Raw genomic sequence first — 15,091 nt, 5'->3', positions numbered from 1 at the left:
GCAGTATTATAGTCGTTATATTCTTGTACATAGGGGGCAGTATTATAGTAGTTATATTCTTGTGCATAGGGGGCAGTATTATAGTAGTTATATTCTTGTACATAGGGGCAGTATTATAGTAGTTATATTCTTGTACATAGGGGCAGTATTATAGTAGTTATATTTTTGTACATAGGGGCAGTATTATAGTCGTTATATTCTTGTACATAGGGAACAGTATTATAGTAGCTATATTCTTGTACATAGGGGGCAGTATTATAGTCGTTATATTCTTATACATAGCGGGCAGTATTATACTAGTTATATTCTTGTACATAGGGGGCAGTATTATAGTAGTTATATTCTTGTACATAGGGGGCAGTATTATAGTAGTTATATTCTTGTACATAGGGGGCAGTATTATAGTAGTTATATTCTTGTACATAGTGGGCAGTATTATAGTAGTTATATTCTTGTACATAGGGGATAGTATTATAGTAGCTATATTCTTGTACATAGGGGGCAGTATTATAGTAGTTATATTCTTGTACATAGGGGGCAGTATTATAGTAGTTATATTCTTGTACATAGGGGGCAGTATTATAGTAGTTATATTCTTGTACATAGGGGACAGTATTATAGTAGTTATATTCTTGTACATAGGAGGCAGTATTATAGTAGTTATATTCTTGTACATAGGGAGCAGTATTATAGTAGTTATATTCTTGTACATAGGGGGCAGTATTATAGTAGTTATATTCTTGTACATAGTGGGCAGTATTATAGTAGTTATATTCTTGTACATAGGGGGCAGTATTATAGTAGTTATATTCTTGTACATAGGGGCAGTATTATAGTAGTTATATTCTTGTACATAGGGGCAGTATTATAGTAGTTATATTCTTGTACATAGGGGGCAGTATTATAGTAGTTATATTATTGTACATAGGGGGCAGTATTATAGTAGTTATATTCTTGCACATAGGAGCAGTATTATAGTAGTTATATTCTTGTACATAGTGGGCAGTATTATAGTAGTTATACTCCTGTACATAGGAACAGTATTATAGTAGTTATATTCTTGTACATAGGAGGCAGTATTATAGTAGTTATATTCTTGTACATAGGGGCAGTATTATAGTACTTATATTCTTGTACATAGGGAGCAGTATTATAGTAGTTATATTCTTGTACATAGGGAACAGTATTATAGTAGTTATATTCTTGTACATAGGATGCAGTATTATAGTAGTTATATTCTTGTACATAGGGGGCAGTATTATAGTAGTTATATTCTTGTACATAGGGAGCAGTATTATAGTAGTTATATTCTTGTACATAGGGGGCAGTATTGTAGTAGTTATATTCTTGTACATAGGGGCAGTATTATAGTAGTTATATTCTTGTACATAGGGGGCAGTATTATAGTAGTTATATTCTTGTACATAGGAGCAGTATTATAGTAGTTATATTCTTGTACATAGGAGCAGTATTATAGTAGTTATATTCTTGTACATAGGGGGCAGTATTATAGTAGTTATATTCTTGTACATAGGGGGCAGTATTATAGTAGTTATATTCTTGTACATAGGGGGCAGTATTATAGTAGTTATATTCTTGTACATAGGAGCAGTATTATAGTAGTTATATTCATGTACATAGGGGGCAGTATTATAGTAGTTATATTCTTGTACATAGGGGGCAGTATTATAGTAGTTATATTCTTGTACATAGGGGGCAGTATTACAGTAGTTATATTCTTGTACATAGGGGGCAGTATTATAGTAGTTATATTCTTGTACATAGGGGGCAGTATTATAGTAGTTATATTCTGGTACTTAGGAGGCAGTATTATAGTAGTTATATTCTTGTACATAGGGGGCAGTATTATAGTGGTTATATTCTGGTACTTAGGAGGCAGTATTATAGTAGTTATATTCTTGTACATAGGGGGCAGTATTATAGCGGTTCTATTCTCTTGTACATAGGGGGCAGTATTATAGCAGTACTATAGCATTCTTGTACATGGGTGGGATGCAGAATATTTGCTTTCCCTGCAGGACTATTGAGAGGGACAGTTCTTCAATATATTATTGTTGATCATTTAGTTTACCTCAGCCTTCTCATTTCCTCCTCGTCTGCCCTCCGCTGTATCTCCCTGGCATCAGCTGCCACCTGGATGTTTGTCACCAGCTGCGTCCCATCATTTACCAGCTTGCTGAGTCTCTGCAGGAAAATGAAGTGAGTTATCCATAATGTTTAATGTAAGTTTATTCATGGAGCCAGAGCTCGGGTCTCAACAGTCCTTTGGTGGGCAGAGTTGGCACCATGGGATGTTCGGCAGATACATCACCCTGGATAAAAGGGCTAAATAAAAGTGAGATCTCCTAGCTGAATGCAAACATAAGCAGGTGGATGTCCGGCATACCTGGTTTATATCTGCTTCAGATTTTTTGTGAAGGTTAGAAAAAAATCTGTTGCAACTTGGAAACCATCAACAAGTTGGCTGATGACAGGTTCTACTCGTGCCCATCAGTGTGTCTGTATTCTTATGTGGGCTTGGAATTTCAAAAACAGATTTCTAAACGCCTACCCACTTTGGCCAGCAGGTGGCGCCGCTCTTCTGTATGTACTATATAAGCGCATTTCCCAGTTTTTCAGATTTCATGTAAATAGAGCTTCTTCAATGTATAATGAGAAGTTGTGCAACTTTCTATTGGATTTTTTTCTCACTGTTTTTAGGACCTCTGCTTGCTGACAATGAATAAGGAACCTCACAGTTTGCTTCCAGAGGCGGAGAGACGCCCAGTGTAGGTAGATCAGCAGTATCGCAGCATTGCTGTCACTGTTATGGGGGCTGTGAAAATGTGAAGGGCCTCCCAGAATTTCCTGCTCTGCAGCTCAGATCTCCATGCTTTATAAATACAATGCTAGAACTACAGTGCATAGTGACACAAGGTCACAGCAGAAGTAAAGAAAGTGAGGCGTACCTAAATAACGATGCTGATCTATAGACCAACCCCACAGGCACTACAATGGCCGCCGTTGGCAGTAATATTAGGAGTCTCTCACCTGCCTGCTGTCGTCGATCTGCTTGTAACTCTTGCGAGGCGTCTTTTTACCTTCCTTCATGGCATCGGGGTCCTCGCCGAGAGCCTCCCTGGTGCCAACAAGAACAGATTAATGTCCAAGATGTGAACATATCCACATGTAACCATCACGCTTCTGACGTGTACTGAGAGAACGTGCTCTGCTGTACTGCATTGTGGGAGATGTGGTGTTCACACCAGCCCTGTATAGTAGTCTGAAGTACATACGGGCTCCCACAATGCAATGTAACGGAGTGAAAAGAACTTGTGCAGTGGCAGCCTGGAGAACTGTGACTGCAGCTTTGGATGTAACTGGAGCAGAAGACATGATAGAACGCAATACAGCAGAAAATGGACAAAATGACTCAGCTTTAACCTGTCAGTGTCCAGGATAGAGTTCAGTTTGCTGTGCAGTTAGCCCCAGGTAGTAATAATGTCACCCATGGTGCCCCAGGTAGTAATAATGTCACCCATGGTGCCCCAGGTAGTAATAATGCCACCCATAGTGCCCCAGGTAGTAATAATGTCACCCATGATGTCCCAGGTAGTAATAATGTCACCCATGGTGCCCCAGGTAGTAATAATGTCACCCATGGTGCCACAGGTAGTAATAATGTCACCCATGATGTCCCAGTTAGTAATAATGTCACCCATGGTGCCCCAGGTAGTAATAATGTCCCCCATGGTGCCCCAGGTAGTAATAATGTCCCCCATGGTGCCCCAGGTAGTAATAATGTCCCCCATGGTGCCCCAGGTAGTAATAATGTCCCCCATGGTGCCCCAGGTAGTAATAATGTCACCCATGGTGCCCCAGGTAGTAATATTGTCACCCATGGTGCCCCAGGTAGTAATAATATCACTCATGGTGCCCCAGGTAGTAATATTGTCACCCATGGTGCCCCAGGTAGTAATAATGTCACCCATAGAGCCCCAGGTAGTAATAATGCCACCCATAGAGCCCCAGGTAGTAATAATTTCACCAATAGAGCCCTAGGTAGTAATATTATCACCCATAGAGCCCTAGGTAGTAATAATGTCACCCATGATGTCCCAGGTAGTAATAATGTCACCCATGGTGCCCCAGGTAGTAGTAATGTCACCCATGGTGCCCCAGGTAGTCATAATGTCACCCATGGTGCCCCAGGTAGTAATAATGCTACCCATGGTGCCCCAGGTAGTAATAATGCCACGCATGGTGTCCCAGGTAGTAATAATGCCACCCATGGTGCCCCAGGTAGTAATAATGTCACCCATGGTGCCACAGGTAGAAGTAATGTCACCCATGGTGCCCCAGGTAGTAATAATGTCACCCATGGTGCCCCAGGTAGTAATAATGCTACCCTTGGTTCCCCAGGTAGTAATAATGCCACCCATGGTGTCCCAGGTAGTAATAATGCCACCCATGGTGCCCCAGGTAGTAATAATGTCACCCATGATGCCCCAGGTAGTAATAATGCCACCCATTGTGCCCCAGGTAGTAATAATGTTACCCATGATGTCCCAGGTAGTAATAATGCCACCCATGGTGCCCCAGGTAGCAATAATGCCACCCATGGTGCCCCAGGTAGCAATAATGCCACCCATGGTGCCCCAGGTAGTAATAATGCTACGCATGGTGCCCCAGGTAGTAATAATGCCACCCATGGTGTCCCAGGTAGCAATAATGCCACCCATAGTGCCCCAGGTAGTAATAATGTCACCCATGGTGCCCCAGGTAGTAATAATGCCACCCATTGTGCCTCAGCTAGTAATAATGTTACCCATGGTGCCCCAGGTAGTAATAATGTCACCCATGATGCCCCAGGTAGTAATAATGCCACCCATTGTGCCCCAGGTAGTAATAATGCTACGCATGGTGCCCCAGGTAGCAATAATGCCACCCATGGTGTCCCAGGTAGCAATAATGCCACCCATGGTGCCCCAGGTAGTAATAATGTCACCCATGGTGCCCCAGGTAGTAATAATGCCACCCATTGTGCCCCAGGTAGTAATAATGTTACCCATGGTGCCCCAGGTAGTAATAATTCTACCCATAGAGCCCCAGGTAGTAATGATTTCACCAATAGAGCCCTAGGTAGTAATATTATCACCCATAGAGCCCTAGGTAGTAATATTGTCACCCATGATGTCCAAGGTAGTAATAATGTCACCCATGGTGCCCCAGGTAGTAGTAATGTCACCCATGGTACCCGAAGTAGTAATAATGTCACCCATGGTGCCCCAGGTAGTAATAATGCTACCCATGGTGCCCCAGGTAGTAATAATGCCACCCATGGTGTCCTAGGTAGTAATAATGCCACCCATGGTGCCCCAAGTAGTAATAATGTCACCCATGGTGCCCCAGGTAGTAATAATGCTACCCATGGTGCCCCAGGTAGTAATAATGCCACCCATGGTGTCCTAGGTAGTAATAATGTCACCCATGGTGCTCCAGGTAGTAATAATGCCACCCATTGTGCCCCAGGTAGTAATAATGTTACCCATGATGTCCCAGGTAGTAATAATGTCACCCATGGTGCCCCAGGTAGTAATAATGTCACCCATGGTGCCCCAAGTAGTAATAATGCCACCCATGGTGCCCCAGGTAGTAATAATGCCACCCATGGTGCCCCAGGTAGTAATAATGCTACCCATAGTGCCCCAGGTAGTAATAATGCCACCCATTGTGCCCCAGGTAGTAATAATGTTACCCATGATGTCCCAGGTAGTAATAATGCCACCCATGGTGCCCCAGGTAGTAATAATGCCACCCATAGAGCCCCAGGTAGTAATAATGTCATCCATTGAGCTCCAGGTAGTAGTAATGCCAACCATAGTGCCCCAGGTAGTAGTAATGTCACCCATGGTGCCCCAGGTAGTAATAATGTCATCTATAGAGCCCCAGGTAGTAATAATGCCACCCATAGTGCCCCAGGTAGTAATAATGTCACCCATAGAGCCCCAGGTAGTAATATTGTCATCCATAGAGCCCCAGGTAGTAATAATGCCACCCATAGTGCCCCAGGTGGTAGTAATAATGTCACCCAGAGAGCCCCAGGTAGTAATAATGTCATCCATAGAGCCCCAGGTAGTAATAATGCCACCCATAGTGTCCCAGACAGCAATAATGTCACCCATATAACCCTAGGTAGTAATAATATCAGCCATAGAGCCCTAGGTAGTAATAATATCACTCATGGTGCCCCAGGTAGTAATAATGTCACCCATGGTGCCCCAGTTAGTAATAGTGTCACCCATGGTGCCCCATGTAGTAATAATGTCACCCATGGTGCCCCAGTTAGTAATAGTGTCACCCATGGTGCCCCAGGTAGTAATAATGTAACCCATGATGTCCCACGTAGTAATAATGTCACCCATGGTGCCCAAGGTAGTAATAATGTCACCCATGGTGTCCCAGGTAGTAATAATGTCACCCATAAAGCCCTAGGTAGTAATAATGTCACCCATAGAGCCCCAGGTAGTAATAATGTCATCCATAGAGCCCCAGGTAGTAATAATGCCACCCATAGTGCCCCAGGTAGTAATAATGTCACCCATAGTGCCCCAGGTAGTAATAATGTCACCCATAGAGCCATAGGTAGTAATAATGTCACCCATGATGTCCCAGGTCGTAATAATGTCACCCATGGTGTCCCAGGAAGTAATGATGCCACCCTTGGTCCCCAGGCAGTAATAACGCCACCCTTGGTGCCCTGGGTAGTAATAACGCCACCCTTGGTGCCCCTAGGCAGTAATAACACCACCCTTGGTGCCCAGGTAATAATAACGCCACCCTTGTGGGTGACATTATTACTACCTGGGACACCATGGGTGACATTACTACTACCTGGGGCACTATTGGTGACATTATTACTACCTGGGACACTATGGGTGGCATTATTACTACCAGGGGCACCATGGGTGGCATTATTACTATCTGGGGCTCTATGGGTGGCATTATTACTACCTGGGGCTCTATGGGTGGCATTATTACTACCTGTGGCTCTACGGATGACATTATTACTACCTGGGGCTCTACGGGTGACATAATTGCTACCTGGGGCACTATGGGTGGCATTATTACTACTTGGGGCACCAAGGGTGGCGTGATTACTACCTGCGGCATGCCCCAGGTAGTAATAATGTCACCTATGGTGCCCCAGGTAGTAATAATGTCACCCATAGTTCCCCAGGTATTCGTAGTGCCCCCCATGGTGCCCCACGTAGTAACAAATGCCCCCAATGGTGCCCAAGGTAGTAACAATGCCACTTGTAGTGCCCCAGGTAGTAATAATGCCACTCGTAGTGCCCCGGTTGTAATAATGCCACCCATAATGCCCCAGGTAGTAATAATGCCACCTATAGTGCCTCGGGTAGTAATAATACTACCCATAGTGCGCCAGGTAGTAATAGTGTCACCCATAGAGCCCCAGGTAGTAATAATGCCACCCATAGCGCTCCAGGTAGTAATAACGCAATCCTTGGTGCCCCAGGTAGTAATAATGCCACCCATAGAGCCCCAGGTAGCAATTATGCCACCCTTGGGCCCCAGGCAGTAATAACGCCACCCTTGGTGCCCCAGGTAGTAATAATGCCACCCATAGTGCCCCAGGTAGCAATAATGCCACCCTTGGGCCCCAGGTAGTAATAACGCCACCCTTGGTGCCGCAGGTAGTAATCACGCCACCCTTGGTGCCCCAAGTAGTAATCACACCACTCTTGGTGCCCCAGGTAGTAATAATGTCACCCATGGTGCCCCAGGTAGTAATAATGTCACCCATAGTGCCCCAGGTATTAGTAGTGCCCTCCATGGTGCCCCACGTAGTAACAAATGCTCCCAATGGTGCCCCAGGTAGTAACAATGCCACTCATAGTTCCCCTAGGTAGTAATAATGCCACCCATAGTGCCTCAGGTAGTAATAATACCTCTCATAGTGCCTCAGGTAGTAATAATACCACCCATAGTGCCCCAGGTAGTAATAGTGTCACCCATAGAGCCTCAGGTAGTAATAGTGTCACCCATAGAACCCCAGGTAGTAATAATGTTACCCATAGAGCCCCAGATAGTAATAATGCCAACCATAGTTCTCCAGGTAGTAATAACGCAACCCTTGGTGCCCCAGATAGTAATAATGCCACCCATAGAGCCCCAGGTAGAAATAATGCCACTCTTGGGCCCCAGGCAGTAATAACGCCACCCTTGGTGCCCCAGGTAGTAATAACACCACCCTTAGTGCCCCAGGTAGTAATCACGCCACCCTTAGTGCCCCAGGTAGTAATCACGCCACCCTTGGTGCCCCAGGTAGCAATAATGCCACCCATGGTACCCCAGGTAGTAATAATGCCACCCATAGAGCCCCAGGTAGTAATAATGCCACTTATAGAGGCCCAGGTAGTAATAATGCCACCCATAGAGCCCCAGGTAGTAATAATACCACCCTTGGTGCCGCACACAGTAGATGGATCCTCCTTTCGGTGCTCCAGGGCTAGGCTGTTAGCAGGGACCCCGGTTGAGGTGTCCCGTCAATGGGGTAATCTGAGACCTCCCGCATTATCTCATTCCCCTATGCTTTACACTGCAGATTTGCTTGATGAGGTCGGCTACAGTTGAGCTCCACTCCATTTGGTCATGGCCAGCTCAGCTGACTCGTTTAATCGACAGCCCACAGCTTATGCCATCAGACACTCAAGCTGCCGTTCTCGCCTCCCCTCTGCTTTACACTGCAGCTCTGCTTCTTCTGGCTGCAATTAATTAAAAGACCTGGGAGAATCAGAAGACTATCAGGCAACGGAGGGAAGGAGTCTCTGTAAGGGGGAGGGGCCTGGACAGCAGCCATGTTTTTGGGAATCCATTGCTGCGTCTCACCGTCTTTTGGCTTCTATCCTGGCGGTGATCCGCAGCCTCCGCGCCCGGATTCTCTCTTGTTGGTCCTCGGAGTCCAGCGATGGTTCGGAGCTCACCATCTCCTCGCCGTCCGTGGAGCCTCCGCTCATCGTGTCTGTGGGGAGTAAGAAGCGTGTGGATGGTCAGCGTGGCGGCTGGAGGAGGGGCAGAGCCTGAGCAGTTGTAACTTCCCTTCCCCAGCTTTGGGGGATTCGATAAATCTAGTCAGGGGCAACGAAACCTAGTGAGCAGATTCTGGGTGTTATGGGGGTACCCAGATAATGAAACGTGTAAAAAGAAAACCGGGGGGCTCGGTCCAGCGGTAGGGGGGGGGGGGGGGACCACGGGGCGAACACTGAGGACCAGGAGGTTGTGGGGGTCAGCGGTGGGAGTGGACACTGAGGACCAGGAGGTTGTGGGGGTCAGCGGTGGGAGCGGACACTGAGGACCAGGAGGTTGTGGGGGTCACTGGTTAGAGAGGACACTGAGGATCAGGAGGTTTTGGGGGTCACCGCTGGGAGCGGACACTGAGGATTAGGAGGTTGTGGGAGTCACCGGTGGGAGCGGACATTGAGGATCAGGAGGTTGTGGGGGGTCACTGGTGGGAGCGGACACTGAGGATCTGGAGGTTGTGGGGGTCATTGGTGGGAGCGGACACTGAGGATCAGGAGGTTGTGGGGGTCACCGGTGGGAGCGGATATTGAGGATCGGGAGGTTGTGAGGGTCAGCGGTGGGAGAGGACACCGAGGATCAGGAGATTGTGGGGGTCAGCGGTGGGAGCAGACACTGAGGATCGGGAGGTTGTGGGGGTCACCGGTGAGAGCGGACACTGAGGATCAGGAGGTTGTGGGGGTCAGCGGTGGGAGCGGACATTGAGGATCAGGAGGTTGTGGGGGTCAGCAGTTGGAGCGGACACTGAGGATAAGGAGGTTGTGGGAGTCACCGGTGGGAGCGGACATTGAGGATCTGGAGGTTGTGGGGTTCATTGGTGGGAGCGGACACCGAGGATCAGGGGATTGTGGGGGTCAGCGGTGCGAGCGGACACTGAGGATCAGGAGGTTGTGGGGGTCACCAATGGAAGCGGACACTGAGGATAAGGAGGTTGTGGGAGTCATTGGTGGGAGCGGACACTGAGGATCAGGAGGTTGTGGGGGTCACCGCTGGGAGTGGACACTGAGGATCAGGAGGTTGTGGGGGTCACCGCTGGGAGTGGACACTGAGGATCAGGAGGTTGTGGGGGTCACTGGTGGGAGCGGACATTGAGGATCGGGAGGTTGTGGGGGTCACCGGTGGGAGAGGACACCGAGGATCAGGGGATTGTGGGGGTCAGCGGTGGGAGCGGACACTGAGGATTAGGAGGTTGTGGGGGTCACCAATGGAAGTGGACACTGAGGATAAGGAGGTTGTGGGAGTCATTGGTGGGAGCGGATAATGAGGATCAGGAGGTTGTGGGGGTCACCGCTGGGAGCGGACACTGAGGATCAGGAGGTTGTGGGGGTCACCGCTGGGAGCGGACACTGAGGATCAGGAGGTTGTGGGGGTCACTGCTGGGAGCGGACACTGAGGATCAGGAGGTTGTGGGGGTCACCGCTGGGAGCGGACACTGAGGATCAGGAGGTTGTGGGGGTCACTGCTGGGAGCGGACACTGAGGATCAGAAGGTTGTGGGGGGTCACCGGTGGGAGTGGACACTGAGGATCAGAAGGTTGTGGGGGTCACCGGGGGGAGTGGACACTGAGGATCAGAAGGTTGTGGGGGTCACCGGTGGGAGTGGACACTGAGGATCAGAAGGTTGTGGGGGTCACCGGTGGGAGTGGACACTGAGGATCAGAAGGTTGTGGGGGTCACCGGTGGGAGTGGACACTGAGGATCAGAAGGTTGTGGGGGTCACCGGTGGGAGTGGACACTGAGGATCAGAAGGTTGTGGGGGTCACCGGTGGGAGTGGACACTGAGGATCAGAAGGTTGTGGGGGTCACCGGTGGGAGTGGACTATCGCACTTTTCTACAATTGTGAATAAATGACGACAAAATGTTGTGGTTCGCAGTTTTTGGGGTGAAAAACCTGCAAATGAGGGTATAGAACAAGGGCTTAAACGTGGGCTGCACTCTGTGAGAAGGACCCTGCGGAGGGCTGAGGTGCCGTGGAGGTTTTCTAGGGGTCCACAACCACAGCTCGGGGTGTCCGCAGTGGTAAGAGGGTCCCCTCACTCACAGCACTGGGGGTCTACAGCTGTAAGAGACCCTCCTCACTCACAGCACTGGGGGTCCGCAGCGGTAAGAGGGGCTCCTCACTCACAGCACTGGGGGTCCGCAGTGGTAAGAGGGGCTTCTCACTCACAGCTCTGGGGGTCCGCAGCGGTAAGAGGGGCTCCTCACTTACAGCTCTGGGGGTCCGCAGTGGTAACAGGGGCTCCTCACTCACAACACTGGGGGTCCTCATCGGTAAGAGGGGCCCCTCACTCACAGCACTGGGGGTCCGCAGCGGTAACAGGGGCTCCTCACTTACAGCTCTGGGGGTCCGCAGTGGTAAGAGGGGCTCCTCACTCACAGCACTGGGGGTCCGCAGCGGCAAGAGGGGCTCCTCACTTACAGCTCTGGGGGTCCGCAGTGGTAACAGGGGCTCCTCACTCACAGCACTAGGGGTCCTCATCGGTAAGAGGGGCTCCTCACTCACAGCACTGGGGGTCCGCAGCGGTAAGAGGGGCTCCTCACTCACAGCACTGGGGGTCCGCAGTGGTAAGAGGGGCTTCTCACTCACAGCTCTGGGGGTCCGCAGCGGTAAGAGGGGCTCCTCACTTACAGCTCTGGGGGTCCGCAGTGGTAACAGGGGCTCCTCACTCACAACACTGGGGGTCCTCATCGGTAAGAGGGGCCCCTCACTCACAGCACTGGGGGTCCGCAGCGGTAACAGGGGCTCCTCACTTACAGCTCTGGGGGTCCGCAGTGGTAAGAGGGGCTCCTCACTCACAGCACTGGGGGTCCGCAGCGGCAAGAGGGGCTCCTCACTTACAGCTCTGGGGGTCCGCAGTGGTAACAGGGGCTCCTCACTCACAGCACTAGGGGTCCTCATCGGTAAGAGGGGCCCCTCACTCACAGCTCAGGGGGTCCGCAGCGGTAAGAGGGGCTCCTCACTCACAGCACTAGGGGTCCGCAGCGGTAAGAGGGGCCCCTCACTCACAGCACTAGGGGTCCGCAGCGGTAACAGGGGCTCCTCACTTACAGCTCTGGGGGTCCGCAGTGGTAAGAGGGGCTCCTCACTCACAGCACTGGGGGTCCGCAGCAGTAAGATGGGTCCCTCACTCACAGCTCAGGGGGTCCGCAGCGGTAAGAGGGGCTCCTCACTCACAGCACTAGGGGTCCGCAGCGGTAAGAGGGGCCCCTCACTCACAGCACTAGGGGTCCGCAGCGGTAACAGGGGCTCCTCACTTACAGCTCTGGGGGTCCTAGTGATGGATATCCGCTCATCAGCTGCTCTCCCGGCCGTTGTTTACGTCTTGTTGCTAGGAGACACCGGACAGCCAATCACAGCGCGGCTCGTCTTTGCTGCAGCGAGAAGTTCAACCCAGAAGGCAGTCCATAGTACGTAACGCGCATGCGTAGTCCGCGCCGCCGGAGGCCGGCAGTTTTGCGTCACTCCGCAGGCGCGGGTGTCTGCAGTCTGTAATAAGACGGGTGTATCAGTGGGTGTCCGGGCGCAGTGGGTCACATGACGGCGGCTCAATCGGCCACAGAGTGTAAACTCTACATTATAACACTGTAATAGCGGCCCCTCGCAGTTGCCATGGTAACAGCATCCCTGGCTGACTTAACAGTATGGTGGGTCTGATAGACCGCTCGGCCCTCACAAATAAGGCGCCACTTCAGGGCGAACGTGACCGACGTGTTCAATTACAGCGACTCAGCGTTCGCATTACGTGTCATGGAGTTCGCCAATAACAGCGCCCCATCTCCATGATGGCGGCACGCGGCGGGTCTGTTCGTGTGAACGCTCGTCTGTCCGAGGGCGCTGCGCTCATCATGAAGGAGCGACCGCACGGCTGACGGCCGATCGCCTCATCTGCGCCCGAACAAGTCATCGCTGCACGTGGCGCATCTCCCCGTCTGCGGTCCGGCCATGATGGGGCATACGGTCGTGTCAGCGGGCGCTAGGCAAACAAGCGATCATCACGATGGCCGCTGTGGGCGTTCCATGGAGCGCCCGTGTAACCTGGATCAGGCGGAACGCGATATGACCGCATCCATTACACATAGAACCGGCGCTACATGGCGGTACCAGCCTGCCGCAGCGGCGCAGATCGCACGGACGCCATACGACCACTTACAATTAGTTGTTTTTCCCGTTTCCTATTTTTCATCCCTGCCTTCCAGGAGTTTCTAGATTGTTCCATCGCCCCCGGCAACATGTGTACAAAACACACCGCACACGCGTGTGACATCCGTGTGCGCTGCGGGGTTTTTACGCTCCCATAAGTGCGTTTTGGCATCTGAGGCCGCTGTGATGTCACGGTTGTTTCCACTGGCAACGTCCAAAAAATGCAGCGCGCCCACCTGTAGCACGCATGCTCACCGCGGGGTTTACGCCCCCATCGTCTCTCATGGCCGACTCCTGGTCTGTGAATACGGACACCAATAAGACATACTGCGGGTTTCTACTTCTATGTGCAGCATCATCCGCAGTAACCCCGCCGCCGCCTGAGTACACCGATCTACTTTATTAGGGCCGCCCATATTTACGTAAAAACCACGGACCGCACACGGACGGCGCGAACGCCATAACGGCGCCAGGGAGCTGAGAGACAAGCTTTTAACACTTCTGTTTTCTCGGATGGAATACAAGAATAAAGCGAGTTTGCACACCGCGGTATTACTGCGGGACGTGCGCCATTCACAGAGGTAGAGAGCGCATGGGCGGACCGCCGGGCCGCGGCGCCTCCAATCCCAGCATTTGTTGCTGAAATACCGCGGATTTACACATGGAATGCGTGCACTGCAATCAGCGACGTCCGCGGTGATCATCAGCGACGTCCGCGGTGATCATCAGCGACCTCCGCGGTGATCATCAGCGACGACCGCGGTGATCATCAGCGACGACCGCGGTGATCATCAGCGACGACCGCGGTGATAATCTGCGAAGACCGCGGTGGTCATCAGCGACGTCCGCGGTGGTCATCAGCGACGTCCGCGGTGGTCATCAGCGACGTCCGCGGTGGTCATCAGCGACGTCCGCGGTGGTCATCAGCGACGTCCGCGGTGGTCATCAGCGACGTCCGCGGTGGTCATCAGCGACGTCCGCGGTGATCATCAGCGACGTCCGCGGTGATCATCAGCGACCTCCGCGGTGGTCATCAGCGACGTCCGCGGTGATCATCGCGTGCGGCGCTCCGGGGTCGCACCCCGAAAACCACAACTTTTGTTGCTTACGGCATTTACTGGGCATTCTGCGGGCACGAGAACGTCTCGCCATCGTATTCTGAGCCCCAAACTTGTCCATAGTCGGCCGATGAGGCCGGGTGGGGCGGCGGAGTTATCTTACGCGGGTCGGCGCCATTTTGGGGGGAACGCAACTCTTTCATTATTTTTTGTTCCATCCTTCTAGTGACAGGAACTCAGGCCTCGTGTTTTGTCTTCTAGCGTTCACCCCGTGGGGTGTGATGTAATAAGACTGGCACGTCGTCGCCCACGCGTGGATGGCAGCTATTGTCCCCTGGTATCTGGGAAATGTTGAGGAGATTTAGGCCAGTCTCACATGGGCGATCGAGACCCCGCAGCGGAATCCGTCTCTGACCCCGCGTACCTTTGCTCTCCTGTATTGGGGATGACCGCGGACGCTCGCCCTCAAACATGCGCACTACAGATCTTCTTTTTAACTCTTTGTTCTCCTGCACGGTCAGTCGGCGAGGACGCGGTACCCGAGGGCTATCCCATGTCATTTGTGGCCCGGGGTCAGACGGCTTGCATTGATTTCAATAGAAGCCGTCCGTGCGGATTCCGCACAAAAATAGAACGTGCTGCGATCTTAAATCTGCGGAGAGCGCAGTCGCTGAGCGCTCAGCGGAGCGGAATACCGCAGATCATCCGTGTGGGTGAAGATCGTGGATTCCGCCATTGAAATCCAGTGGCGAGACTGGCTGAGGGTAGTTTCACGTGGCCCGATATCGCC

At 51.1% G+C, this 15,091-nt stretch overlaps 1 protein-coding gene across 4 annotated transcripts in view; it reads right to left on the bottom strand.

Moving 5' to 3' along the window:
- Positions 1–12,438, bottom strand: part of DRC1 (dynein regulatory complex subunit 1) — a 93,115-nt gene extending 80,677 nt beyond the window's left edge. The window contains exons 1-4 of one of the 4 annotated variants that reach the window (XM_066594476.1): positions 12,362–12,438; positions 8,914–9,046; positions 3,052–3,139; positions 2,093–2,205 (exon numbers count right to left, since the gene is read on the bottom strand). In XM_066594476.1, coding sequence (XP_066450573.1) covers positions 2,093–2,205; positions 3,052–3,139; positions 8,914–9,041 — 329 coding nt within the window. In that variant the 5' untranslated portion in view covers positions 9,042–9,046; positions 12,362–12,438. Of the gene's footprint in view, positions 1–2,092; positions 2,206–3,051; positions 3,140–8,913; positions 9,047–11,269; positions 11,288–12,025; positions 12,034–12,067; positions 12,086–12,361 lie in introns of those variants that run through there. The other 3 variants (XM_066594495.1, XM_066594486.1, XM_066594480.1) reach the window with 3 other exon arrangements.
- Positions 12,439–15,091: the final 2,653 nt, after the last annotated feature.

Source organism: Eleutherodactylus coqui, chromosome 1 (genome assembly GCF_035609145.1).
Source record: "Eleutherodactylus coqui strain aEleCoq1 chromosome 1, aEleCoq1.hap1, whole genome shotgun sequence".
NCBI lineage: Eukaryota > Metazoa > Chordata > Amphibia > Anura > Eleutherodactylidae > Eleutherodactylus > Eleutherodactylus coqui.
Note: the sequence above shows the minus strand (reverse complement) of the source record. Positions and strands in the feature narration are given on the sequence as shown.